At 53.9% G+C, this 27,243-nt stretch overlaps 1 protein-coding gene across 1 annotated transcript in view; it reads right to left on the reverse strand.

The window, feature by feature from the left end:
• Positions 1 to 2,084: 2,084 nt before the first annotated feature.
• Positions 2,085 to 27,243, reverse strand: part of CDH22 (cadherin 22) — a 57,778-nt gene continuing 32,619 nt past the window's right edge. The window contains exons 5-12 of the mRNA XM_085241701.1: positions 23,342 to 23,509; positions 22,653 to 22,840; positions 21,934 to 22,187; positions 17,262 to 17,398; positions 11,573 to 11,694; positions 11,278 to 11,395; positions 5,285 to 5,536; positions 2,085 to 4,442 (exon numbers count right to left, since the gene is read on the reverse strand). Of these exons, the coding sequence (XP_085097827.1) occupies positions 3,913 to 4,442; positions 5,285 to 5,536; positions 11,278 to 11,395; positions 11,573 to 11,694; positions 17,262 to 17,398; positions 21,934 to 22,187; positions 22,653 to 22,840; positions 23,342 to 23,509 (1,769 nt within the window). The 3' untranslated portion in view covers positions 2,085 to 3,912. The remainder of the gene's footprint in view (positions 4,443 to 5,284; positions 5,537 to 11,277; positions 11,396 to 11,572; positions 11,695 to 17,261; positions 17,399 to 21,933; positions 22,188 to 22,652; positions 22,841 to 23,341; positions 23,510 to 27,243) is intronic.

Below are 27,243 nucleotides of genomic sequence, written 5' to 3' on the forward strand. Positions count from 1 at the left end.
CTCTTGGGTACAAGAGATGTATTTTTCTCCTGGGGGTACAGATATCACTGCCTTTCTCATTTCCCCTAAACAATCCCAGCAGATCACATCCATCTTTTGCCTCCTCCCAGAGGAGGCTCTACCACCTCGCCTGCTGGAGAAAAACTGCTAAAATAACATTGCTCAGCACTGCCAGGAGACATAGTGCCCAGTGCCACTGTGGTGTGCAAGCACAGGGGCACAAACTTTACAGGACACACTCAGAACAAACTGGTGACAAACGCTGCCATCCCCAGGAGCAGAGCTACTTTGACAAAAGCAGCAGACACAGGAGCACCACAGAGCAGCCATGCAACTGTTGAAGAAAGAGGAGTGCCTATGGAAAGAGGAATGTCTATAGAAATATTTCTTCATAAGGGGCTCTGCTGAGAGGGCATTGCATAGAGCTCTCAAAACATCTTCATAGGTGCTTCTGCAATCAGCGCTCTCAATAATCCTCTTGTAGTGAAGGGTCTGGTTCTGGCTGGCAACGCGTTGCTTTGAGTTCTCTCCATTCCCCCACAGTACTGGGACACAAATCCTCCTACATGGCCCAGACCCAACACACTCAGAATTGGGCACTTATTGGTTAGGAGCACACCAACTGCAGGCTGCTCCCTTTGTCAGGGGAGCTGCTGGGACAGCCCAGGCCCCCGACCCCCAGGATGTTCCACAATAACTACAATGCTTGTCTTGGTGCCTGGTGGGCAGCAGGACTCAAGGACCCCGTCTCTGCTTGTTGCTGCTGAACAGGAAAGCTCTGGGCTGGAAACCCAAGGTGCAAATGCACAGCAACTGTCAACAATTCTCTGCAAACAGCCATTGGGGCCAATGTATCCAAAGCTGTGAAGCACACAGCTGGAAGTGCAGTGCTGACACACTTGCTGGTGTGGGCAATTAACGGCGATGTTTGCAAAAAGGCCTCCTCAGTGTTGGCAGCACCCACTGTGACTGTGAAAAGAGAAACAGCTGTACACCGGGAGTGGGCAGCGCACCTTCACTGTCTGAGCATCCATGCTCCCTTTTGGTACAGCATCTCACTGAAAGTTGCCATCAAAGGTCACCAATGTCTCTTGCTTGCTATGAAGTGAATGCTCAGGGGAGTGGGATGGGAGCGGAGGCACAGAGATGGCAATGGATATGGAACACTTCAAGACCTTGGGGATCAACAGCCTCTTCCAGAGCAAGGCTGCAAGATGCTACTTAAATGACCGTTACTTTATGGAAAGGTTCACTTTCTCCCCATGTTATCTACTGATCTACACTGATGCCACCACCAACTGTGCATTCCCCTGCACCTAGAGCCTGGAAGCACCCTGGGCCAGGGCATCTCACATCATTGGCAAATGTCACATTGCTCATTTCCCAGTCTCTTGCCATCAAGAAAACCACCAGCAATTGTTTTGTCCGCAGTCAGGATAGAGTGTCGTTTATTTACATCATTTCAGTATTAAAACTGGTTTTGAAGGAGAATTTTTTTTTTCTTTTTTTTTTTTTTTCTGCAGCTGGTAACGGAATGCTGCCGCAATACACATGAATATGGATCACGGTGACAGAACCTGCTAGCAATCGATGCCCGGTGCTGGTGACGATGGGAAGAACGCGATCAGCACCTGTGCTTGGACAGCTCCGGGGCGTCGGGCCGCGCCGGCAGAGCTGCGCTAAGGGCCGGTGCTCTCAAGAGCATTCGGGAATGCTGTTGGCTAAGGAAGGATGACCGTGAGGATGCTCTATCAGGTTTTCTTCTCTTGTCTGGCATGCAGTTTGCTTCGGGGATGGTGCTGGGTGGGTCCCGGCTGGGTCCTGGTGGGAGCAGGGTGGCGTTCTCCTGTCCAAAAGATGGAGAAAGCCAAGTGTGTTTTGGTTTTTCAACATTTCCTTCAAATTCAGCAAGAAAAATAGACCTTTCCCATGAAGATGCTTTTTATGATGAGCATTTCTTTGTAAAACAGGAAGAGGGATAAGCAGAGCCTGCCCTTAGCCCTCTGGACACACGATCAGGACCATGTTGGAAGCTTGGTACCAGGAAACAGAACCAGGCAAGGAAGGAAATAAGACTCAGGCTAGACGACAAGGAAATAATTTATTTCCAGGTCCATGAAAGACCTTGAAAAAAATAACAAGGGTGAGAAAATCAACCTCCTAATTTAGTTTGGATAGAGAACTGTGGCAGCTACAGCTCCTCCTGCAGTCACGGGAGGGCCGAGCGCGGGCGGTGCAGTGGAGCAGTGCTTTGCTGGGCCCTGCTCTCCCCGTGTATTTACATGGGGGATGGAAATGAAGACGCAAGCGTGCGTGCATGCGTGTGGGAGGACAGGCTGGTTGAGGATGGGGGAAAACCCAAGGGGAAGGTGGCTAAACACGTACCCTGTCAGACCCCATCTCCTACAGACAGAGCCCTACTATTGCACAACACTTTTGCTAAAGGAAAGGCCGGCTCCGGAGAGGCTTGGACACAGCTCTTTAGCCCAGAAGGAAAACAAGTACACATTCCTGAGGAAAAAGAGGGCTTTCTCCATTCTCCTGCTCCGGGAATCAGGGCATCACTTCCCATCAGCCCTGCTACCTCTCCAGCATCATCACAGTGAACCAGTGGCACGCCGAGTGCGGCTGCCTGCAGCCTCCTTCGCAGGGACCGGAGGACCCTGAGCAGTGAGCAGTTCCCAGCCCTGCAGGAAGCTGAGCGCAGCGGCCACGGGAGGAGCAGTGCAGATGGGGGCTGTGGGGAAGGGGCATCCCTGCACCTCTCCACTGCTGAGAGTCACGCTGAGGCCAGAGGGTTGACACCAGCGGCCGGGAAGCAAAACAGCATAAAACAAACACGCATCTACATTTACGTTTAAACCCTCTCCAAGGATAGAAAACACTGTCTGTGGCTAAACTAAAAGGACAAACCCAATGACAAGCCCAAGATGTGTCAGACCTTGGTAGACCTTATCAGTTACCTATCTATTATATCATTGATTGTTTTCAACATGAACAGATAAGGAACCACAGATTGCGTTTTCCTCCAGCATCATCTGCAGCTGAGGAACAACGACACATCCCTCCTGCCTCCTCCCAATGCACCTGTCAGAACCAGAGGGTTCGTGCAAAGCGGCTGTGCTGCAGGGGCCCATACGGGTCGCCCACAGGGCACTGCCGCTGGGACAGCACCCTGCCCCCACAGCAGCAGGACGTCCCCATCTGTCACCACGGGGCACACCGGGATGTTGCAGCCAGTGCCTACAGAACAGGAAGGCAGGAGAGACCCATCCAGTCACCGCCATTTGGTCAACCACAGGAAAAGTGTAAGAGCTGAGAGGAGAAGGATTGCAGCTCAGCAGAGAAGTGCGCTTTGGAGTGAGCTCCCGAGCAGCAGTCGCTCTGCACAGGATGAGCCCGCGGAGCCACAGCGTGAGCATCCCTGCGCACGGAGAGGACTCCAGAAAGTGAGCAAACGTAAGCGAAAAAAGCAGAACAGAATTAAAAGCTTGTTTTCCTCTGCAAGGAAAGCTCTTAAAGGAATCAAAGCGCTCCAAATGCTCTAAGACTCAAGTGACAAAAACAATTTAAACAACAAAAGGCTCCCGGTTTGCTCTTCTCCTCCTGAATGGGCCTCACTGAACAGATCTATTTAAATGACAATTTGTGGGGGACAACCCCCCTCCAAATGCTCTCGAATTAGATTTTTTCTTTCTTAAATTAATGTGCAGTGCTTTAACGGAGATCAGCATTAAGGAGATTATGACGGTCACAGCGCTCCCGCGGGCACCCGGCGCGGTTGTTGTGGCATAGCTCCGACCGGGAGCACCGCGAAGGAGCGCCCACCCCGACCCCCGGTCCCACGGCGCAGCTCCTCCGGCAGCGTCGCAGCCCCAAGACCCACAGCCCCCGGCGGGTCCGGCGGTGCCGTTAGGACTCCTCGCTGTCCTCCTCGCCCCGGCGCCCCGCGTAGAGCGCTGCCAGCTGCCGGAACCGCGGCCCCCAGCCCCCCAGGTAGGAGAAGTCCTGCTCCGAGCCGCTGGACCACGTGTTGATGGAGCTGAGCGAGGGAACCGGAGAGTCGGAGCCCTCGAAGGCGTAGGTCTGGAACGAGTCATAGGGCGGCACGGAGAGGTCCTCGTCCGCCTGCTCCACCTTCCTGCAGATGTAGTCTCTGAACACGGAGAAGTCCAGGTCCGGGCTCTGCACCCACTGCGGGAGGGCATGGCGCTCAGAGGCCGGGTTTCCTCCCTCTCCCGGCCCCCCGCCCCCGTCCCCGCCTTTGATCTCACTGAAGTCGTAGAGGCTGCGCAGGGCGGACATGTCGTAAGCCTCCGTGTCCTGTTCGCCCCCTCCTTCGTCGTTGTATTTGATGACATTGTCCCTCATGTCCTCGTCGTCCTCGGATGTCAGGTGGCTCTTGTGGTGTCGCTTCAGCGTGAGGATCAGAAGCACCAGCACTGGGGGAGGAAGCACAGAGACTGTCAGAGCAGGCAACGTGCCGTGCAGCAGCAGCACACTCACACTGCACCATGGCACAAAGGCAGAACCCCTCTGGCACAGGGTGCACCGGCAGCACAGAGCACAGCCCGGGCGGCTCCCACCCGAGAGCAACAGTTGTGCCACATCACCACCTGTGAGAGATGCTGGCTCAGTGCAGATCGGGAGATCCCTTTTCCATGCTGCACAGCCACTGAGACAGGAGGGACAGATGGATGAGCACACGGCTGGACAGACAAACGGATGGAGTCTGGGGAAGATGCATTGGAAAGGGGGGGGTGCATGAATCACGGCGGCAGCCAAATGTTGTGAGGGCAATTGTGGAGCAGATGGCATGGCACGAGCAGCAAGCCACAGATGTGTCCCGGATCATCATCCATTCAGCCCATCACCTTTTAAGCACTGATGTGCACTTTATTCTTTTGGGCAATTAGGCAGAAATTTGTTTGCACTGCACTGGAAAATGAAACCAGTGTAAAGTGCACCCTACGGGAAAGGGTTTCCTAAATGGAGATGTGACGGGAGATGGGGAACCATGCCATGCCAAGGAGAGGGGACTCCCCGGAGCCCTGGCAGCCCTCAGCAGCCAGCTGCAGGCCAGCCTCGGTGCTGAAGGGCTCTCAACTTTCCAGCTGCCCTGCGCTGAACCTGAGGGCACTGCAGCATTATCTCTCCAGCCCCCTCGCATTCCCATGCACAAACAAGTCCACACTTCTCTGCTTCTCCACACTGTGCCCTGTTGCTCCAGCACACGCAGTGCCAGAGCCAATGCAGCATCCTGTGTGCCCAGGGCAGCACTCACCGGCCAGGATGAGGATGCACACCAGCAGTGCGATGAGGGCGCCGGGGCTCAGCGTTGCTGACATGGCGTAGGCAGTGCTGTTGCAGGACTGGATGGCCCCGGTGCTGTCACAGCCACAGACCCGGATGGTCAGGGTTCCTGTGCTGCTGAGGGCCGGGGGGCCGCTGTCCACCACCAAAATGGGCAGCAGGTATACGTCCTGCTCCTGGCGATTGAAGCCCACTCTCTGCGTGTGCACCGCAGCTGTGTTGTCTGCAGGGAAGAAGTAAAGCCACAGCAAAGTCATTTTCATTGTAGAAACAGCAGGGTCAGTATGAGCTGCTCTGCTCATAGGATGAACCCTCGGGGTGCGGAGAGGCACAAATTCTTGTCCAGACACCAACTCCAGCACTCACAGCTCAGCCAAGCAGGGGCTGTGCGCCTCTTACTGCCCCCAGGCCCAACAGCCAGAGGGGAAGAGCCCAGCCCAGCACTCTCTGGGTCCTTTGTAACTTCTGCAGGAGCAGGCTGAGCTCCTCTGAGCCAGCAGCTCCATCTGCTCAAACGTGGCTGCTTCAAGGGCTCAGCAGCACCACTCAGTACCATAACACAGCCACTGTGTGACACACCAGGGCTCCAAGGCCAGGGATGAGCCCAGGCAGCCATGCACCACCCAGAACATGGAGGACAGGAAAAAGGCCTGGGATCAGCTCTGCTCCCTGCTCACATGTGCCGCTCACAGCCGGCCAGCAGTAGAACCAGGTGGATGGCAAAGGACTGAATTAGTGGCTGAACAGTTGCGGCCAGATGTCAGGAGGTGCTGCCGACTGTCTGCGGACTTTATCTAATAAAACGTAGATTGGCCTGTTTGCAGCAAGGTGCTGCTGTCTGCAGCCTCTCTCCTCATTGCTCCTGATTTATGTTGGACTGGCCCCTTTCTGTATCAATCAGCAATTCGATCGGAAAAGACATCTATTTTAATCGTGGCTCTTGGGCCGACTGCCACCACGGAAATTGCTGTATGGATCGGTGCAGCCTGGGAGCACCGGGGCACAGAGGGACGGGAGCCACATGTAGGGCAATGGGGCGGGCAGGATGCGGGCAGGTCCCGGGGCACCGCGCTGCAGCCAGGGCAGAGCAGAGCATGGAGCTCAGCTGCCATGGCTGTGTTGCTGGGAATGGCTGGGATTTAGGCATAAAGGAGGCAGGAAAACATCATCTCTCTTCCAGTTCACGTGAGAATGCAGGGTCTGCCCTGAAGAGCTCAGCTCGCCTGCAGCTGGGGAGAGGCGTGGACACTGGGCAGAGGACCACACCAACCAACATTCAGAGCTGCACTGAATGGCACACAGCCAGGATTCAAAACCAAACCTTGTCCCTCCATGCAGAGCTGTGCTGCGGTTTTCACTAGCAGAATTCTTCCTTTGGATGTAGCATCTTTCATCCACCAACGGAATTTTCCAGGTAACCTCATTCATCCCTGCTCACAAAGCACGTTTCAGAAAGGCAACCACACCAGAGCCCAGATCACAAGGCAGCAATAAGGCGATATTGCACTCAGATATTGCAGGGCTGCTGCACGAAGCGCTGGCTCACACTTCCCAAACCAGAAAAGATCCAAGTGCTGCAGTGTGGGCAGCCTGCACAGGGCAGGGGACTGCCTGCAGAGGAGTGTGCTGCTTCTATGCCCGCAGGCTGCCTGGGGTCCCTGCCCTCGGGCTGCAGCACAGCTGTGACTCCAGCACAGCACAGCCCAGTGCAGAAATGAGTAGGAGGGAGGAGCAGAGCAGATTCCTATTCCCTACCAAGACTAAGCTGGGAAAAATTGAATTGTTATGCTAATCGTTTGCACAAAGGTAACACGATCTCATTCGGTGCCGCTCCCTCAGCTTGCTGCAGCGTAGCAGGGAGATATAAATAACATTAATGGTGCTATCTCAGCGAGAGGCCAGGACTAGCTCCCAGCTGTCCATGCCGATCGCAAGCACCGGGCACCCAGAGATGGTGGAGATGCGGTCACGGCAGCTCAGACAAGGCACCACTCCAAGACCATGGCCAGATCTGGCCCAGCAGTCCCCTGCTCCATATCCACCCATGGGACCGAGGGAGCAGCCCCAGCTGCATCTCCAAATCTCATAGCAGGGGGCCGAGGAGTCCCCTTCAGTCTGCAGCCTGCTGAGAGCAGGGCCTGCCACGCAGCACTGCATGCTGTGTCCTTAGAAACGGTCTGTGGAAATGAAGGGGAAATAGACATGCAAGTTGCAGAGGCAGCTGCCACCCTCAGCTCGCTCTGACAGCGCTGCACCACCGAGCTCCGCACCGCCCAGTGCGGGAGGGAGAAATATTCTCATTGCTGAACCCACAAAGTAAAAATAAAGCAGCAGAGCAGCCAGCTCTGCGTGAGAAACCTCTGCTCAGGAAGGGGCTGTGCAACTCAAAATGGTGCATGGGAGAGACAAAAATGACAAGCACCAAACTATTTCAGTCATCACAAAACAACATCTTTCTTTTCTAATGGGGAGATGTGAGCACGTCCTACTGGAGGAAGAGCCATAGAAATTGCATGTTCACACCAGGGATGTTTCTCACCATGGGCAGACCCCCACCAGGCCCCAGCAGTGCCTGCATCCAACTCCTCCGACTGCTGCCACCCACGTGCCCCTCCCCAGCACCTTCTGGCTCCCTGTTCCTTGCACAACCCTCCCAGTTGCTGACAGAAGAAAGGCAGCACAGAGTCCAGGAACACGCAGAGATTTTACTTCATGCCTGATCAATGGTCAGGAAGCAGCACCTCTGGAGGAGCAGTCACAAAAGGCAGAAACCAACGTGAGCAGAACATAGGGACCAGTCAGTGCACGGAGAGAGGAGTGCTTGGGAATGCAATATACACTGACGGGGGCATAACACAACTAGGAATAATGAAATAATTATGTCTCTCAGACTCCCTCTCCAAAGAGACTCTTGGCAGCTTCAAAAACTGAGCTAATAAATCCTTCTCATAACTCAATCTTGATCAGCACCAGCACAGCAGAAGACAGTGATCACCTCTGACCTGGGTGCTGCTATCTGTGCCCTCTGCCACATCCCAGTGGGTGCCCACCTTTCCCTTCTCTGCTTCTGCTCTGCAGCCTCCATGTCCCATTCCTGGGAGATGCAGAGTCCCTGCTGGGAGCCTCTCCAGCCCCAGAGGGTGCAGCTGCTATGAGAAGGATCCATTTTTCCCCTTGGCCTGTTTCTGCTCCCCAGTTCTCTGAATGCCAGGCCACGGCACCACTGCTGTTCCCTTGCCTTTGGCTCAGCCCTCGCAGAGGTTCGATGCTCTTTTTCACCCCAAATCCGATCAGCATCTGTGCTGCTCATGCTGAGAGAGGCATCCCTACAGGGCTGGAGGAGGCTTTGTCTATCCTGAGGCAATCCCCAAATCCTAACATTTTGCTTTTGATTGCAATGATTTTTAGATCTTCTATCAGCCATTACAAGCTCTTAATGAGACCTGCAGAGAGTTCTGACATCTGCTTGCCTAGCCCTTGAGCTCCGGAGTCAATAGCTCCATGTGTCGCTCCATATTATCTACCACCCTTCCAGGTTGCTGGGCTTAGATGCTCTCTACTGTCCCTTCCAACACAATTAGCATTTCTTGGAGAACATGATTTCAGGCTTTAATTGCCTTTGATCCTTTCGTAATCAATTTTCTAGGGCCAGAAAGGCCCAGCAAAAGGTGAGTTAGGAGTCACAGCATGGTGAATGGCTTTGGACCCAGTTGGACCTGGGCAAGGTCAACTTTCCCAGCACTATCTCTTCTTTTGGACACTTTATTTGCTAAGCATCTGCATTCCAGATTGGGTTCACAGTCATCACAAACGACTTTTTGTTCACATCTGACGAATTAGCAAGTGCTCGAGCACTCACTTGGACAGGTCAAGAGCAGAAAACGAGAGATGCCAATAGGAAACAGCGCTGTTTCTAAAAGCCCGAGTCCTCCACGCGGCTCCAGCGGTAATTCAGCTAATGCAGAACGTCCTGCGGGGTCACCTTTCACTCTTACATCCCTGACCTGGCACCAAGGCAGCTCTTGGCAGCGCAGGCAGGAATGCGTGCTGCTGGGCACTGATGAGAGGGGCTGCAGGCGGTAACTGCAGGCACTTTGCAAGACGGACTGCAACAAGAGTGTTCCCAAGAGGACGCTGGTCCCTGGGGACACCACCCTCCCGAGACGGCTTTCTGCTGCCTGGTGGGAGCCGAGGGAAGTAGGTGCAAAGCAAAAAATGAGAAGGATTTAAGCGAGAGCTTAGCGGATCCATCTGTGCTGACATCCATCAGTGTCAGTCTTTGGCTGCAAAAGCAATATTTATAAATCACGTTTCAAAACTGGCTACAAATTTGTACAAAGAAACAGATGGGCTGGTGGTAGCAGTTTGTCACCACTGATATTTATATGGAGGAGGAGAGAAAAGTGGAAGAGGGGCGAGGCAAGGGCGGGGGGCAACGAGGAGTGCAGCGGGGGAACCAGGGAGAGGAGGGGCACGACCAGGGCTCGCTATGGATCGGAGGAGTCAGGGCGGGGGGAAACCGAAGGGAGATGAAAGCAAAGCACACACACAGCAGAAGTGAGGAATGCCTCCATCTGCACAGGCAGCCACCGCCTCCTGCTGTGGCAGAAAGCACCGCTTGGCAACTGGGAGGGTCTCCAAACACCCTGGGAATAACCCTGCAGCAACAGCATTTGTTTACCGAGAGCAGAAGGCGGGAGGTGACGCCAGCTTTTACTCATTTTATGCAGTGTTGCACCACATGCAGGTTTGTGGGATCATTTAGCACGGAGGATTACCCCACGTGATGAGCGCGTCGTCCCACTCATGAGAGCAGCAGCTCGGGGGGGGGCCATATCCTGGGCCCTCCTGCAGCTCTGCCCTGCAGCACTGGCTCTGGGGTCCCTGCCCACGAGCCCCACTGCACGAGCAGGGCTGACCCCGATGCTGCTGGCAGTGGAGCAGCCCCTGCTGAGTCCCAGGTCCCTCCAGCAGCGATCCCAGCAAGATCCCAGCCTGGGTCCAGCACAGCCCGGCTCAGAGCAGGCACTGCAGCCCCAGAGCTGACATTAGGGTGCAGGAAGGGATGCACCAGCGTGGAATAGAGCTTCCATATGTTTTCCTGAGGTCAGGGAAGGAAGTTAATCGCTGGGCGTGGGGCAAAATCTTGTGGAGGATTAAAGCTTGCTTACATGCTAAGAAGCAAAAGTCTGGTGACCAGCTGCCCCATGAGTGCAGGGGGGGTCGTGGGTCAGAGACAGCTGTGCTTTTCAGGACACAGAGCGATATCGGTTCTTCCATAATTATGCTGGAAGTTCTGCTGCAAGCTCTGTTTGAGCAACCCTAATAATACCAAACAAGGAGAAAGCCTTGCAGCACAGTCTGCTGGCCCCCACCTGGGCTGGTCCCTGTAGCAAACACACATCTGGCTGGAGAAGACCCCACTAGCTGCAAGAGGCCTTGTTGTCCTTACCTGAAATCAGCATCTAAACTCACCAAGAACACCCACTAAAGACAGGGAGCAGCCTGATCACTGCCTTCCAGGACTGCCTCCATCCACGCAAACACAGCCTGACTGCTGCTCCCTCCATCATCCCTGGGGCTGCTCCCATGGCCACTGCCCATCTGCAGGGCACTGCCCAGCTACCTGCACTGCAGTCTGGGGCCGACCCATGCTCTGGGGCATGCTTTGCAGAGGGATAAATGGTAATGCTGCAAACGAGTGTTCATCTGTAAACCCACATCATCTCCTTGCCTGCAGGCAGGTTGGAGATTTCACATCAAAGAAGGCACCACAAGCCCTGAAAACACAGTGGGCTGAGCAGACAGCACTCTGCAGCAAAGCAGGAATCTGCTGGAGCCACTATAAGGAAATGCAAACACTCAACGGGTCCATCTCAGAACCAGGAGCTGTAGGGATACCTAAGGGCTCCTGAGCTGCACCCAGCACAGCCCCAGCCCCTCACACCCGTCAGCAGGGCTTACCCTTAACATCCAGCAGAGAAAAGTGGTGGTTGTTGGTGGCTTCAGGTGCCAGCGTGAAGTAGAAACGATGACCACCCTGAGGCTCATCACGGTCCACAACGCTGATTGTCTGGATCAGCTGTGGGGAGAGAGCAGAGGTGAGCACCAGAGCCACCCCACAGCCCCAGGGGGGTCATGTTTGAGGGTGTGAAACAGCGGAGAACCACAGGGACCAAAACAGCCCCTGCCCTGCATGCACTGCTGGTGGCACAGAGCTGGCAGAGCCCTGGGAGAAGGGCTGGGGGCTGCTCACTACCTGGCCTGGCTTGGCGTCCTCACACACCGCAGCCTCATAGGGGGTGGCGAGCTCGGGAGGGTTGTCATTCACATCCAGGATGCGGATGCGCAGAGAGGCTCTCGACACCTGCGAATGATTATCTGAAACAAAGGAGAACCAAAGCTGCAGTGGGAAGTGCCATCTGCTGCTGGCAGGGAGCAAGCCCTCCTCATCCCATCTGCCTGTGGGTGCGGTGGGTCGTGCAGCTGCTGCCAGCGCCGAGGTTGTGCCCGGTGACCTCTGCGGCTTGGCTGCTCCTGCAGAGCACCGCCTGGCCTCACCGCCTGTGTTTCCCAGTAAATGAGCCCAATGGCTGGGCTGTGTGCCCAGGACTCCCAGCAATCTGCTGTTAGCTCATTCTGCCCAGCTGGGAGCAAGGCCCCAGGGTCAGGTCAGAGCTGTGGGTACCGCAGCTGCTCTGGGGCAAACACACAGAGCCCAGAGCCACACGCACAGCTCTGATCATAGCATGTGCCCCAGAGTGCCCTCTCTATCAGCAAATCACTGTGGAGAGCCTGATGTTTCCTGAAGCTCTTCACATGCTTCCAGGAATGAGGAATCCCTCATTCTCCATCTCCTTTGTTCCACCCAGAGGTTACATCTCAGACAGACCCAATGCCTCTCCTCTCATAGGCAGGAGCTCTGCTGTCTGTTTGTCTACAAAATTAATGCTGTCCCCCATGTATCAGTAGAGGAGGACCCAAGGGAGAGGAGATTTAACACTGCTCCATAATTAGCCAGGAACCTGAGCCTCCTCCTGGAGCTGCCTTCACCTCACTCGTGCATTATCACTCCCTCTCACCCAGAGCAGCTGCTCTGGTGATTAGATGGTTGCTTTTGGGGGAGGGAGGCAGAAGTCGTGACTAAAAGCCTGGAACGCCGTGTTATTTTAAAAAGCATGTTGGTGCAATGAAACAAACTGCCATCACTTCCAGGGGTAGAGACAGTGGGAGGCAATGGGGCGGGAGGGAGCGGGGATCTGGGGGCAGTGTTCTGTAACCCACTGGGGCTGCAAAGGAGCTAGGGGGAAATCAGTTCAGTTCCTGCAAGGAGAGGGGTGACAGCACTGCTTCACCATCCTCAGCTCACTGTATGAAGATGGAGGCCCTTACTTCAATGCTATGGTGCAAGGAATCTGGCACTGCCCCGCTGAGAGAAGGAGAGGAGACAGAGAAGAGAGGAGGCAGAGCGCAGCAGGAACAGCCCAGGTCCCCCTGTTCCCCTCCCCAGTCACATTCCCCCAGTGCAGGAGCAGATCCCAACACTGCCAAGAGCTCCCAGACCCCTTTGATGCAGCCATCTCCAGGAGCTCAGCAGCGCAATTCACTCCTCTTTATTCCAGCGGTACCATGATCTATGTGAAGGCTCCTCAGTCGTTTTCCTTACAAACCTCACCTTCCTTTCAGCCAGCACCTGAATTTACAGGATTAACACACAAAAAATATTTGGATGCGTTTGATAAAAATATCTCCAAACCATCTTTGAAACACCCTTCCTACGGCTGGCGCAGCGTTAAGTGGATTTATGACTGTTAGAAGCGCGATGAGGAGCGCACGGCAGTGATGGAAGGCGCACAGCTCACTGCAGTACTGCCAGCATCACTGCTGCAGCCCCAAAGCACAGCTGTGCAGCACCTCCACGTGCACAGAAATGCTCCCACCCCTCGCATCAATGCTCCCATTCACCACCGCCAGGCAGAGCACAACAGGGCACTGTGTGCTGCAGAGGGACCGAGCGCGACCGTGGAGGAAAAAAGTCATTTTCCGTGGCAGTCTCTCTCCCAGCTCAGCTGACTGACATGCAAATTAGTTTAATTATTTCTTCTTCTAAAATAAATTATATTTTGCAGTGGCTGCAATATGTTGTGTCAGGCAAAATTACATTCAATATTTTTAAACTAATTGATGTCAGCCTTGAGAAAACCTGATTGACAGCAGCGAGGAAACCAGGCTGCTACCTAAACGGTTCCCTAAATTAAAATTAAACATGTCGGGTTCCTGCATTTCCTCCAGGAGTTGGAATGCTATTAATCTGAAAAGACTGAGGAAAGAGACATGGAAAACACGTGGAACACAGGGGAGATGCTGGGAACGCAGCGGGCGGATGGCTGGCAGCTGCCTCTGCCAACCTGGGCCTGATGGTGTCGGAGATGCTGCATCACGAGCTGTGCCAGGCAGCTCCATGCTGCAGCACCTCCCAACAGCTCCACTCCCTGTGCTGCCATGGGAGCACTCCCTGGGCTGGGTGTCATCCAAGGGCTCTACTGCACAGCGACACTGAGGCTGAGACCAATGCCCTGGCTGAACTTACAGCCCCAAGTGGTTTCTTTGATTCAGTTAGCCAGGAAAGCAATCGGGCAAGGGACCCAGGCTCTGCCCTAGGCAGAGGCTCCCAGACAACTACCAGGGGGATGCCCCAGTGCTCCATAAGCACTGGGAGCTGTGTGGATGAAGATGTCAGTGATGGGAAGAGGCTGTAGAGATGCTCGACCATCCCCTCTGCAGCAGAAAGGAGGGCAGTGACAGTTACACTGTGCTGGGATCCAGCTGGTGCCTCTTCAGACCTTCATGCAAACTCGAGATAAAGTGCTTTGGACTTTCACAACCAAACCTCTGTTGTGCAGCCCCAAACCCAGCTGTGCTAAAGCAGCTGTACCATTTGCACTGCCCTGCTGTGTGGACACAACACAGACAGAAAGCTGCTCTGCAGCGTTCCTGGAGCCCAAAGCCCAGCTCCAGGAAAACCCCCTGGGCCACAGGCTGTGATTGTGGCTGCAGCACTCCTCGGGGTCTCTGCACTGGGCACAGCACACAAACCGCTCTCTTCTGCATCAAGACCAAATCGGTACAATACTGAATTCAGAATTTTTACATCAGTGGAGAAGCCAGAAGTGCCAGGGGTGGAATTTTAATCCTCACTATCTCAGCAAGTTGGGAGAATAAAATGCAGACTGGGACGGACTGCTGCTTTCCAGCTGTGAAGCACAGGGCAGCTCTATTGCTGTCAGCAGAGCTGTGGACTGTGGAATGGAGCACAGATAGCAGGGACACTGCAGGGGCTTGGCTGGGGCACAGCTCCTCAGACACAGGGCCAACACCAGCAGCTGGGGCCGACGACGCAGCTCCAGGGAAGCAAAGTGGAAACAACAGAGCAGCCAAGTAACATACAAATGGCTCTCACCTCTCCTGAGCCCTGCCCAGACTCAGCAGCATGAGAGTCATTAAATCGCATCCAAACACAATGCTCTGATTAAAGCCAGTCTCCAGCAGGAAGATTTATCATCTCAATTACCAGCAGTGGACACAGCAGTCAAGGCCTCATCATTTTACATGAGCAAAGAGGAAAACAGGAAGAGAATCACTAATATTAGCCCAAGGAAGGTAAACAGCTTGTGAGTGAGATGAAGATTTATCTCTGGGAGTGCTTGGCCTGGTCCCAGCCCAGATTTGCTGAACGGTTCCCATGTTTCCCGCTGGCTGCACTGCTGCAAGGCCAAATACTGCGCTCAGCAGCAGCCTGCACGGGCACACCAGGAGCCTTCTGCTGCTTCTCTTACCGCTCCTCGGATGCAAACAGCCTCTCAAGTTATCTACAGGTGGGACATACCCCCCTGGATGTGGTCTCTGTAGCAGGAGCACCTGCTGCTAGGTCTTATGCAAATCTAAGCAGCCAGCCTGGCCACAAGAGCACATGCTGCCAGCTGGCACGTTCCCAGCAGCTGCTGCTTGTTAAACCCCTGCAGGGCAGTGCTGCCAGGGATGGGAAGGCAAGATTCAGGACACTGCACCCCAGCTGCTCACCAGGGCACAGCTTCCCACCAGCCCCAAGCAGATCCAGAGCTGGGCACCCGGCTCTATAAGGCTCACATCTCCACCAAAGCTGACACTGTACCTCAGTTGTGGACGGATACCTGCTGCAGAGAATGGCTACACACCCCTGGGCAGTGCCATGCCAGCCTCAGGATGGGCATTCACACCCCGCTGAGCGCACACCAGGCAGCACTGCTGCAAAGCTGTGGGGCACACACTGCCAGCACAGAGCCCCCAGCTGCCCCAGGGCAGTGCTGCAAAGCTGTGGGGCACACACTGCCAGCACAGAGCCCCCAGCTGCCCCAGGGCAGTGCTGCAAAGCTGTGGGGCACACACTGCCAGCACAGGGCCCCCAGCTGCCCCAGGGCAGTGCTGCAAAGCTGTGGGGCACACACTGCCAACACAGAGCCCCCAGCTGCCCCAGGGCAGTGCTGCAAAGCTGTGGGGCACACACTGCCAGCACAGGACCCCCAGCTGCCCCAGGGCAGTGCTGTGATGCCCCGCTCCTTAGTCCCCCCCGTCACTCTGAAGGCCTTACCTTTACAACTGCCCTTTCTGCCTGAGGATTCAGACATAAATTGTGCTTTAAATTCAATATCAGTCATTAATATTTCATGATTACAAAACGTTAAGGATAATGTCACGGGGAGGAATGTCTGGGCAGTTAAAATGGATGAGTCAGAGCCCACTGATGGGAGAAGTCGAAACGCTGGAGTCTCCCTGGCTTTGAAGCGATGCAGCCTGACAGGCGCTCCTGCCTGAGGGGAGCTGCAGCATTTACTGACTTGCTCTGAAATCTTAGATGCCGCGTATAAATATTTTCCTTCTGATTCTTGTCACCTCACGTTTCCTCTGGATGCTGAGCACCATCAGCCCATCAGCCCTCCTCCCCCAGCAGCAGGGCAGTGCCGTGCAGAGCTCACCCACCCATGGGCACAGAGCATCCCGTGGAGTGACAGAGCCACAGAGGTCCCAACTGGGGCAGTGGGGTCTGAGGGGTCACTGACTGCCCTCGTTGGGGCAGCCTTAAATGAGTGGATCATTGCCACTGCAGCGATGACCATTCTGCAGCCAGAAGGAACTGCTGGGCCCTCAGCCAAAGCCCTGGTGCATCAAATGGAATCTTCCTATTCAGAATGAGCGAAGAAAAGGGAACAAGGAACCCTGTGGGGTGTGTCAGAGCAAAGTCCAGGAAAGGCTTGGGAGTCCATGAGCAGATCTTGGCAAATGTCCGTGGGAACTGGGAGGTGTTGTACAGCCAAAGCACAAAACCTGGCAATGCCTTTCTGCTTCCCAGCACAGTGCCTTGGATGGAAGTCAGTCTCCATCTTAAGGCTCAGAAAAAGGAACACATGGAGAATCTGAGTGTTCCCCGAGGTCCTTGGGGACCCAACACAGACCCTACACCAAAGCCCTGTGCAAACATTACAGGACAGCAGGATGCCCAGGGCAATCCCACCATCTTCCTACCCTCAGCACAGCACCTGCAGGGAATCAATTCCTTTCACTTCTATTATTTTCTTTTCATTCCTCAAGAGGAGTTTATTCAAAGCTTCTTTGAGCAGCAGGACCCAGGTTTGTTCTTTTCTTTCTTTACCGGAATAGAAAAGACAAACAGAACTTCTGCTGGAAACATCCAAGCTGGGCTCTATCGCCTCAGCATCACGCAGAGGAAGGGAAGATCAACCAACAAAACCCTCATAGCCTCTCAGCTCCCTCCTGCCTCTCCCAGCTGGGTGTGAGCAGATCCTGTGCTTAATGCGAGCGCAGGCCCTGTGGTGGCACAGCCATAGGGAAGATGGCCATAGGAAATGACCACCAAACTCTGGTCCAGCCCAGACGGCTGCTCCTCTGCTCACCTGCTTCCATTGCCAGGACGGTGATGTTGTGCCATCCCGCTGTCTCCCGGTCCAGGACCTTTCCTGTCACAATGGCACCTGTGTTGGCATCGATGTCAAAGATCCTCTCTGTGTCTGTGCTGCGGTCAATGGCGTACCTGGTACAGGCAAGAGGGGAAAATGTGAAAAATGGGATGTGCCAAAGAGAGCCTTGGCGCCCTGTTTGGAGGCAGGGCTGGAAGGGAAGCCCAACCCAACCACGGCCATCAGGTGCAGCCGTAACACAAATAACCACCGCCGCGATCGGAATTAGAAATCCAGAAGGCCTACAAATCACAACAATGCAGCATAATGCTATTGTGTACGGCATCTTTCATACGCGCTGCATCCCAGAGCGCTTTACAGAATTAAATAATACAAGACAGCAAAGAGCACAAAGGATAAATTACCGAGAGGAGGGCTGGGAATAAATTAAAGCCTTCGGTCACATGTCCAACAACAGGAGGAAGATAAATGTAGGGACAAAGCAAGCTGGAGAGCTGACAGACAGGACAGGGCTCAGGGCAACCCCAGGCTGGCAGCGTGCTCAGGGGTGACACGGGCACACTGCGTGGTGGCTGCTCCAAGCGCCTGTGGCTCACAGTGTGCAGCTCATGGTGTGCAGGTCATGTGCCTGGCACTCCATGGCCACGCTGCACAGAGCCATGGGCAGCCTCCTGCCTCCCATACCCAGGTCTGGGAGGGAGACAGCTGGGGAGGGAGGTCATCACCTCCCAGGTCAGCCATCCACACAACTGAGCATCCCTACCTGATGGAGGGACCCAAACGGCACACCAATGGCTCCGTGCCTACGAGCCCTCACTGTGACACAGCACCAGATTGCATTCCTCAGCTCCCTCCTTCTCAGGCAGACGGGGGTGAGAATGTACAACAGCATTTGCTTGTAGTTAAGGGAAAATTGCTATCTAAATCTCACTGGTGCACGTGCACAAATGATCATGTTCCACACCTGCATATCTGTCTTTCCCTGGAGGTGACGGGGATCTGTCACACAAAGCCCAGGCATCACCAAACCACATCCCAGGGACTTCCCAGCCCTCCCGCATTTCCTGCCCCACTTCCAAGCTGGAAATGGAGCATCTATGAACATGGAGCCAAGGGACAGTGACAGTGGCACATACTACAGCCTCTCATGCACTCCTCTCTCACCCACTGTGAAGGGACAGGAGGGTTCTGGCAGATCCAACATTGTGCTAGAAGGAGGAACAGAAACTGGGATGACAAAATCTGCTATCCTTCCAATAGCATAATTGATATGTTTGTGTAATTGCTCCGATTGTTCTCCCACAGCTGCTGACCCCTAACACGTCCTGTTCCGTGATCACATCTGGCAGCAGCTGCCTGCATGGCCAGAGGGTGCAGGGAGCACCGTGGTGTCACCGGTAACCACTTCTTGTGCTTCTAATTGCTTCACTGCTGAGCTTGTCTTCTGTCACTTCAGAGCTGGCTGGGAAGGACTGACTGCCCACACCCTACAGCAGAACACAAACCAGAGCAGAAGTCTGATCCCTTTGTCATTGCTGCTGCACACCTTCTCAGTGCAATGCTGTCAGGAGAACAGAGCTCTAGGTGCTGCCTGCATTACCACTGATGTGGGGCTGAGATTTGAATGTGGCCAGTCCAAGTGGACCTACAGCCCTCCATCTGCTCCACGGGGCCTTCCCTTCCCAAGGAGTTATGGCCAACCCCATGGAGACCAGAGCTTCCAGTGGGAAGGAATCCAGTTCTGCTCAGTTGACGTCACGTTGAGTATCAACCGAAGTCTGTGCTGCCCTCCACAAGCCTCTCTCCTCCAGCAGTCCCACTTCCCCTTCATTGTCCCACTGATGTTCTAATCATTCCTATGTCCTCCCCGTGCTCAGAGAGAGGATGTCACTGCATTCCTGCTCAGCTGCTGCTGCTCCATATCTGGAACTGCAGTGCCCAGCTCTGATTGGGATGCAGACCTTGTAAACCATTTTCTCCTCCTCCTGCTGGCACTGCCTGTTGGTCTGGATGTTACAAGCGACTGTTTAATTTAGACAGCTTTCTCGGCGCTCATCTTTCCCGTGAATGCATTTCTCGAGGAGTTTGTTTTACTTCTCCCTCTGAACGCAACAAGGAGCACATTTTATGCCATGTGTTTTGTTAATAGCGAGCTTTTCAACCACTGGGTGAAAAGCTTTTTGTTATGTTTGTTTTTTCCTCCTCTCCCTTTTGTATTGAAGCATGTTGCAGTTCTCGCTGTGCTGCTGGAGTCTGCGAAATGCCCATGTCCAACACGTGCCTCTGGATTTGCTGAATGCCAAACGAGAATATCTCTGAGAACCTTAAATCCCAAGCAACGTTTTCCCAGTGCTGATAAAGCCTGGGATGCAAGCAATCAGAGCACAGGCTCACTGCAGAGAGAAAAACAAAAGGCTTCCATCCAAACAGCCTCACACACACACAGCACATCGCTGTATTACCTAATACAATGGTTTGGGTGAGAAACAGTGCTACGCTCAGGAAATACACAGCTAATGCCAGAAAGGCAAATGGGAACTGAATGCTTTCTGAAAAAGAGTGCTTCCAGCTTTTGTCAAGCAACAAATAAGGATAGAATAATAAAAAAAAAAAAGAGCACCGTTCTCTCACACAGTGCTGCCCCTGCTGGGTTCCTGCGCTCCCCACAGCCCATGCTGAGCTCCAGATCCACCTGGCAGCACCGTGGCCCTTCTGTGCAGCTGCAATTGGGGGCTGCTCCCCCAGAGAGGTTGGTGCTCTGTGGGCACCCAGAGAGAGCTGCAGTGGGCACCGCATCCTCGTGCAGCTGGGATGTGGCACAGCCTTCTGTGTCACCTGGGAATGGATGCAGAAGGACGAGGGCACCTCCTGTCCCACTTGGCTTAAAATACTTCCCAAACCTCGTTACCAGCAGCTCGGTGTCAGCAGGGTTGGAGCGCTGACGATGCTGATTTTTCAGGGCTGTCTCCGGCGGTCCTTCTTCCCTGCCTCAAGGGGACAACGCGTCTCGGCACAGCAGAAGGTGCTGGCCTTCTCTGTACATGGCAGAGCCGATGGAGCAGAGCCCAGGAGCCGCGTTCCAGCTCCCACCTCCAGCAGACAAGGATCAGGAAGTCAAAGGGATCCACCGAACTGCACCAACTTGAAAGGCTTCGCACTGACTTCAAGGGGCTGAGGATCAAATGCTGGTCACGCTGTCAGGACCGGCTGCTCTCTCATGTACCAGAGGTGAAGTACAAGTGCTGGCTCCTCGTGACTGTGCTTTGAGCTGCACACTTGAGATGCGAGGTGATGTGCTGCTGTCTCTCACTGACGGGTGTGTGGCACGCCCTGGCAGGATGCTCACCTTCATCTTTGGGTGCTGCTTTGAAGCCGCAGGCATAGCAAAGCCTTTTATTAAGCCACACTGCAGTTCCCTGCCTGCAGTCCTGCTGGCTGTGCCCTGTCCCTGAGCACATGGCATTGCCACACCTGGCACTGAGCTTGCTGTATGGTAACGTTTGGGCTCTAACCCTCCTGCTGATCAGTTGGATCTGCTTCTCTCTGCTCCAAGTCCTCGGGATCTTCTGCACAGCAGTAGGAAGCCTTTCCTCTGCTTCCTTTTGTTCTATCTGCAAATATTGCAACAAGCTCCATGGGGAAGGGCACGGAGAACAAGAGTAAATAAGGAGGAGAGTTCTGTCCCCGAGACACCTTCCCCACAGCTGCAGATCACAAAGTAAAATCTCCATTCCATAGCACTGCTAGAAACGTGTCAGTGCAAAGCACAGGTACTTGTGTATGCACACACTGAGGTCTCTACCCTCCATCCCAAGGCTCTGCCCCATCTACTGCAGGCAGGGATGGGCTCTGTAGAGAACCCTCAATGCAGAGCCAACGCTGCTCACTTGAAGCGAGGCTGTGTGGAAGGTGCCTGCAGCCCCGCCGTCACCTGGCACAAGAACACACATTTCAAGGAAATTCTCCACACGCTGAGGATGTTTTCAGAACACCAGCTTTTCATCCCAACTGCTCATGACTCAGGCCAGTTGGCAGAGCCAGAAGGCTGCTTTGTGCCTTAGGTAATAACAATTTAACAAGGTAACAATCTCTTTAGCCACAAATTAAATGGAAATGGGAAATGTCCTGTGCAGATAAGCCGCTGCCTGGATTATGTCCCCTGCCCAAATATAACTCCTCTGATCTTTGATCCCCGTGCACGCACGCACGCGCACACACAGCTGAGCTCTGGCTCCGCACTTCCCAAGCCTCACCTCATTTATCATTCCCCATCACTGCCCGCTTGTCACTCCTGCTCGCTCGCCTGGCCCGTGTCAGGCTCCACTGCGGCTGCCTGGCTGTCAGCACAAGGACACGCAGGCGTCACCCAGCCACCTTCCCCGGCACTCCCCTGCCACTCACAAGCCTGTCACTTGCCCACGACACGTCTGTCACCTGTGAGATGGTAGCTCTAGCTTGCCAGTACCCATGCACAGACTGCTGCTCGCTGCCTGCTCTGCAGCACACACACACATGAAGCACTCAACACCTGCACCACCTCTCCACCCCTGCTCTGCCACACGTGGTGGCCATGCGAACCCCCCGCTGTGACCCCACACCCACCGCCAAAAGGGAAGGAAGGGGACACAGAGTTGGAGCAGTGCTTTACCGCACAGGGTGGTTCGCTGTGTCCGGATCGAGGGCGGTGACCACCCCCACGATAGAGCCAACGTGAGCGTCCTCCTGGACCTCCATTGTGTTGGAGGGGGGCCAGAACTCAGGGGGCTCATCGACGTCCAGCACAGACACCCGCACGATGGTCTGGTCCCGAAAGGTGCCCAGGTCCACAAACCGTGGATCCACAAACTTGTTCAGGGCCTCCACCACCACGGTGTGCACTTTTTTTGACTCGTAGTCCAGAGGCTGAGACGATAGGAAAGAATTAGCCACAACTGCCCCAAGTACCCCCATTAGCCACACCCAGCCCCAGGACCCCCATTAGCCACACCTGGTGCTGCTGATCAGGTGTGGGAATTAAGTGGGCATGCTTCTGCTCCTAACAGGTGCTATCAGTAAGAGCTGTAAGCACTGCTCTCCATCACTTTGTGCACCATTCCATCTGTACACTGCTCACTCCCAGGAGCCGTGCAGGCAGCAGAAGGCACTGCACTCCTGCTCCTTTTCAGTTTTTCCTCCCAGAAACAGGTCTGTGCTGCGCTATCCAGGCAGAACAGGTCTCTTCCTGCATCTGCAAGCACAGAAATGCTACTGCTAGAGCTGCGTTCAGAGGAGTGTTTATTTATTTCAACTCAGATGCAATAGAAGCCCCCAAAGGAAAGGGCTCTCCTGGAGATGCCTGCCTTCCCCGCAGCCAGCTTTTCTCCTCACCTTCCGAATGGTGATGACAGCCTCCTGGGTATTGCTGTCTGTGGTGACTTTGAACATCTCCACCCCTTCCTCATCCTTCATCTGATAGGTCATGTCGGTGTTCTCCCCGACGTCAGAATCCTCTGCCTTCACTCTCCCAATGGCAGTACCCACAGGGGCAGTTTCAACGATGCTGAACTGATACATCTCTGGAGGAGAGAAAGGCACCAAGATCACAGCTCTGCCTGTACCATCCCCAGCCTGATGCACTCCTTTGTGTACCTCCTTGGGATAACTCTTGGGCCACAAGTACTGTCCAAACTCTGCCAGTGTCTGTAGTTCAGAATGTCCTGAGAAAAACAAACCCCAGCCCAAAACCGGGGCTGCAAGAAGCGAACTGGGGAGAGCTAATGCTTTAAAGAGCCAGGTAGAGAAAGGGATGGTTTTTCTACACAGACACAGCACAGCAGTGTTGTCCAATTCTTGGCAAACTTCACCAATTCTAATTTCTAGGAGAAGCAGCTAAAGAGCTGAACCACCTTCAGCTGCAATGCCCTCAGTGGCAAGGACACACTCAGACCCAGGCACACTGCTGTGCGTTCTGCAGTGCTGTGCTGCTGCCCCGCAAACATCCCGAGCAGCAGGGCTGGCTGAGCCTGCAGCCACACACCAGGCTGTGCCAGGAGCCCAACAAGACGAGCAGGACTTACTCTGTGGGAAGCGTGGTGGGTTGTCATTGACATCAGTGACCACGATGGTGACGGTGGTGGAGCCGGACAGCCCTCCCAGCTGTCCCGCCATGTCCGTGGCACGGATCACCACCTCGTACCGGTCCTGTGTCTCACGGTCCAGGTCAGCCACAGCTGTCCGGATCACACCTGGAAATGGGCAGTGGAGTGAGTGCAGGCACATGGCAGAGCATCTGCGGAGTCACAGAACAGATGAGGCTGGGAGAGGTTGCTGGGAAGTACCTAAAGCAAGCTGGAGTTCCAAATGGGACCAGCTAGATCTCCCAGCCTCTGCTGATACAGCAGGCACTCTAACACTTAACTAACCCTCATAGCCCCAAATTTGGAGGAGGTCTGTGTTTTCCAGGAGCAGGTGAAGGATTGGTGGGGGCCAGCTGCACGCTGTGTGGAGGAATGCTGTGTAAAAGCCCCTGCTGAGTCACGAAGCCCCTTTGGCACCAATCTGCAGCAGTCCACTTATCCTTATCTGCTCAGACAGGAGCCACAGGAGGATGTGCACAGCTTGCAGCCATGGGAGGAGCGGCTGCTACAGAGCAGTGCAGGAGAGATGTGGGGCCGAGCTGCCTACTCACCAACCTCTGCCACCCCAGTGTCTGTTCCCATTGGTGCACAGACCCCCTTGTTTTCAAACGTGTCTTTAAAATGTGTCTCTAAATTAGGAGACCAGGGAAGCTGCCAGTGGCAGGGGGCTGAGAATGCACTTGAGACAAAGCCAAACAAAACGCACGGTATGCTGGTGCTTCTTCTTCCTTCTAGATTTCATTGCGTAAAAAGTCTTTTCAGGTTTTCATTCATCTGAGCAAGGAGAAATGACCAGGACTAAAACATACAGCAATGCAAAAGAAGGGAAGAGAAGCGAAGCCCAAAAAACATTGTTAAAGCAGAAGTTACGACTTTCTATGTCAGACAAGATGTTTCATTTACATGGAAACAAAGCACACAGAAACATTTTGAGAATGAAAGAAAGAAAGAACCGACTCTGCCCTGGGGTGGCACTGGGGGCACACAGCCATGTGAACATGAGTACAAGGTCATTAGTGGTGCATTCCCAGCCCCACTATCCCAGCAGCAGCCCAGAGCAGCTTAAAATCCCCTCCAGCTCAGTTTCGTAACATTCCACAGATTTAGCCACTGCTTTCTGTTTTTGTAATTGCTCTCTTCCAGGCTTTTCTGATTAACTATTGGCTTTACCTCCCATTACTGCGAGCCCTGCACATCCTCTCCTTTGCTCAGGTTTACCGAAGCCCGAATGGCAGATGCCCAGCCATGCCCTGTGCAGCCTGCAGCTCCGGGGTCCGACCTCCTGACAGGTCACAAGAAGGAGCTGCTGGTGGTGTGGCACAATGGCAGCCAGATGTCACTGAGCTGAAAGGAAGAAAGGATCTTTTTTCCTCCTCTGCGTGACATGATGGGTGCAGCAGTAGCTGGCAACGCTGCTCTGTAGATGTTTCTCTCTCCTTGCTTTCTCAAATTTCTCAAAATTATTCCAACAATTATCGTTGTTAGGATTTATTATAAAGGCATCACTGCCATTTCAGATGCTTGCAGCTCCCCGGCTCTCACGGACAGACACAATCTCACCCAGTTCTCTCCAGTCCGTCATTTCAGTTCTATCATTACCTGAACTGTCACCATCTTCAGCCCCATGAAAAAGAGGGGGCTCCTCCTTGTCCTCTATTCCTTGGGCACTTCCAGCTTCTGCCTACTACCACACAGGAGTAAGCCTCAGCCCTCCCGTCACTTGCTCACCAAGGCCCACGCTCCACGCCAGCACACGGGTCAGAAGCACGGAGCACAGCTCCTGGCAGGGCACATCCCAGACCTTCTGACAGGCCCAGCTCAGCTGGTCATGTTTATGGGCCTCCCATGTCTCTGCTATGAATATAAAGCCGTTATTTCTGGGCAAGCGCTATCTCACTGAATTTTAACCAATTCTGTTAATTAACGGGGTCTGAAGCATTTTATAATGAAAATGATTCATGTCAGCGCAAAGGTGATGAATTGGGATGAGAGAGAAAAAGCTCATGTATTCACCAAGGCGGTAATGACTTAACTGAGCTGCTTGTAATGACACAGCCCAGAGAACCCCGTGTAAGACGGGAGGGAAGTGCTCAGGCTTCCCAGAACACCACCAAGGTCGCTCGTTCCAGTGGAGAACAAGTCCGGGCTGCCTGCCATGCACAGAGCAGCACTAAGAGACAGCAACAGAGCCCTTCTCTGGGTGCACAGACAGAAGAGAGAGGGACCTCAGCTGCTGCAGACAGAACACGGAAAAGCCTCGCTGTCATCTCCTAAGATCCACAAATTCACCTTCTTTCCAGCCAGAGAAACTGCCAAACATTCTCCTTCCCAAACTCTGCCAACACAGCAAGAACAACCTCCAGCTTGCTTCATCTCCCCAGTTCTTGTCAGCATCTGTTATAGTTGAATAATACAGACACATGGTGGCATACCCTCCGGTACAAGGCACATGTGGCTTTCCAGCATGATCCAGATTAATCAGTGTAATTACCAAGCAAGGGGACACTTGCAGCATCGCATAAATTGCACCAAATCTACTCAATAGCAGACACTATTTGGGTGATAGAAACAAAGCACGACAAAGCACTCTGCAGGTTAAGTGCCTTCCACTGCCAACCCCCTGCCATAGGCAGGACACCTTCCACTAGCTCAGTCTGCTCACATTAGTGAGGCCCCACAGAGAGCTCTGGCTCAGCACTCTCACTGTTCCTTTAGCAGCCAAATCCCCCTGGTCATTTCACGTTCATTCCCATTGCACGTTAGTAAATACACCCTGGTTTCCCTGAGACCAAACATACCATTTGTCCAAACCAATGGAAGTTCCTTGAAGCACCAGTTTCGGACAGGGACCGCCAACATTCAGTCTCAGTAATGGTAGCAATTGCCTCAACTGAGCCCACAGGTGGCTCTTCTGCAGACACACCACCACAGCCATAGGATGGTTTGGGTTGGAAGAGACCCTTAAAGGCCATCCGGCCCAATCCCCTGCAGTGAGCAGGGACACCCACAGCTCCACCAGTGCTCAAAGACCCCCAGCCTGACCTGAGTGCCTGCCACCCACCTCATCTCTGTGCCACTGCCTCACCACTTCTATCATAAAAACCTGTTCTTTGTCCCTTTGCAGAGCTGCGGTGTATAATTTTCTGAGATGAGGCATGAACCCATGAGAGCACAGAGACAGGTCTATCCTGGTATCTGGTGTTCCCAGGCACCAAGAAGCATTGTTAACAAACTGGCAAGAGCAGCAGAGAAACACATTCTGCCTCCCACCACTGCATCACAGTGACAGCTCATCAGAACAGCTCTCCGTGCTCCCAGCAGCTCAGCTCCCACCCCACCAGCACTACCCCAGGACTGAGCCTGTGGTCTCCAGAGGTCTCCAAGCAACAGTGCTGGCAGCTAAGGATGAAACAACTCATGACTACATGCAATAAAACACACTTCCTCCCAGCAGGACAGTATTTCTCGTCCTGCTCTCCCTGGCTCGAGGACCTCTGAGCCCTCGCTGGCTGAGCCTCCAAATCAGGAGACAGGCTCTAACTCAGGAGTTGTTTTAAGTAATAAGAAATGCCAGACTGCATTCCAATTAGCCTTCAGAGTCCTTCTGTTTTTTCTCTGCATCTAGCAGAATGACAGATTTTAAGAACGGCATCTTACTTCCAGTAAAGAACAAGATGCACATACACTCTCCTAAGCTGAGCTTTTAGGGAAGCAACAAACACAACGAGGCTGGGGATGTCACCCAGAGCATCGTTCTACAGCAGCCAATATCCCTGCAAAGACTGCAGCATGCTGAGAGCCAGCACCCCCAGTGTGACAGCAGAAGTGACCACGTCCCAACA

This window comes from Meleagris gallopavo, chromosome 22, assembly GCF_905368555.1.
Source record: "Meleagris gallopavo chromosome 22, MGAL_WU_HG_1.1, whole genome shotgun sequence".
NCBI lineage: Eukaryota > Metazoa > Chordata > Aves > Galliformes > Phasianidae > Meleagris > Meleagris gallopavo.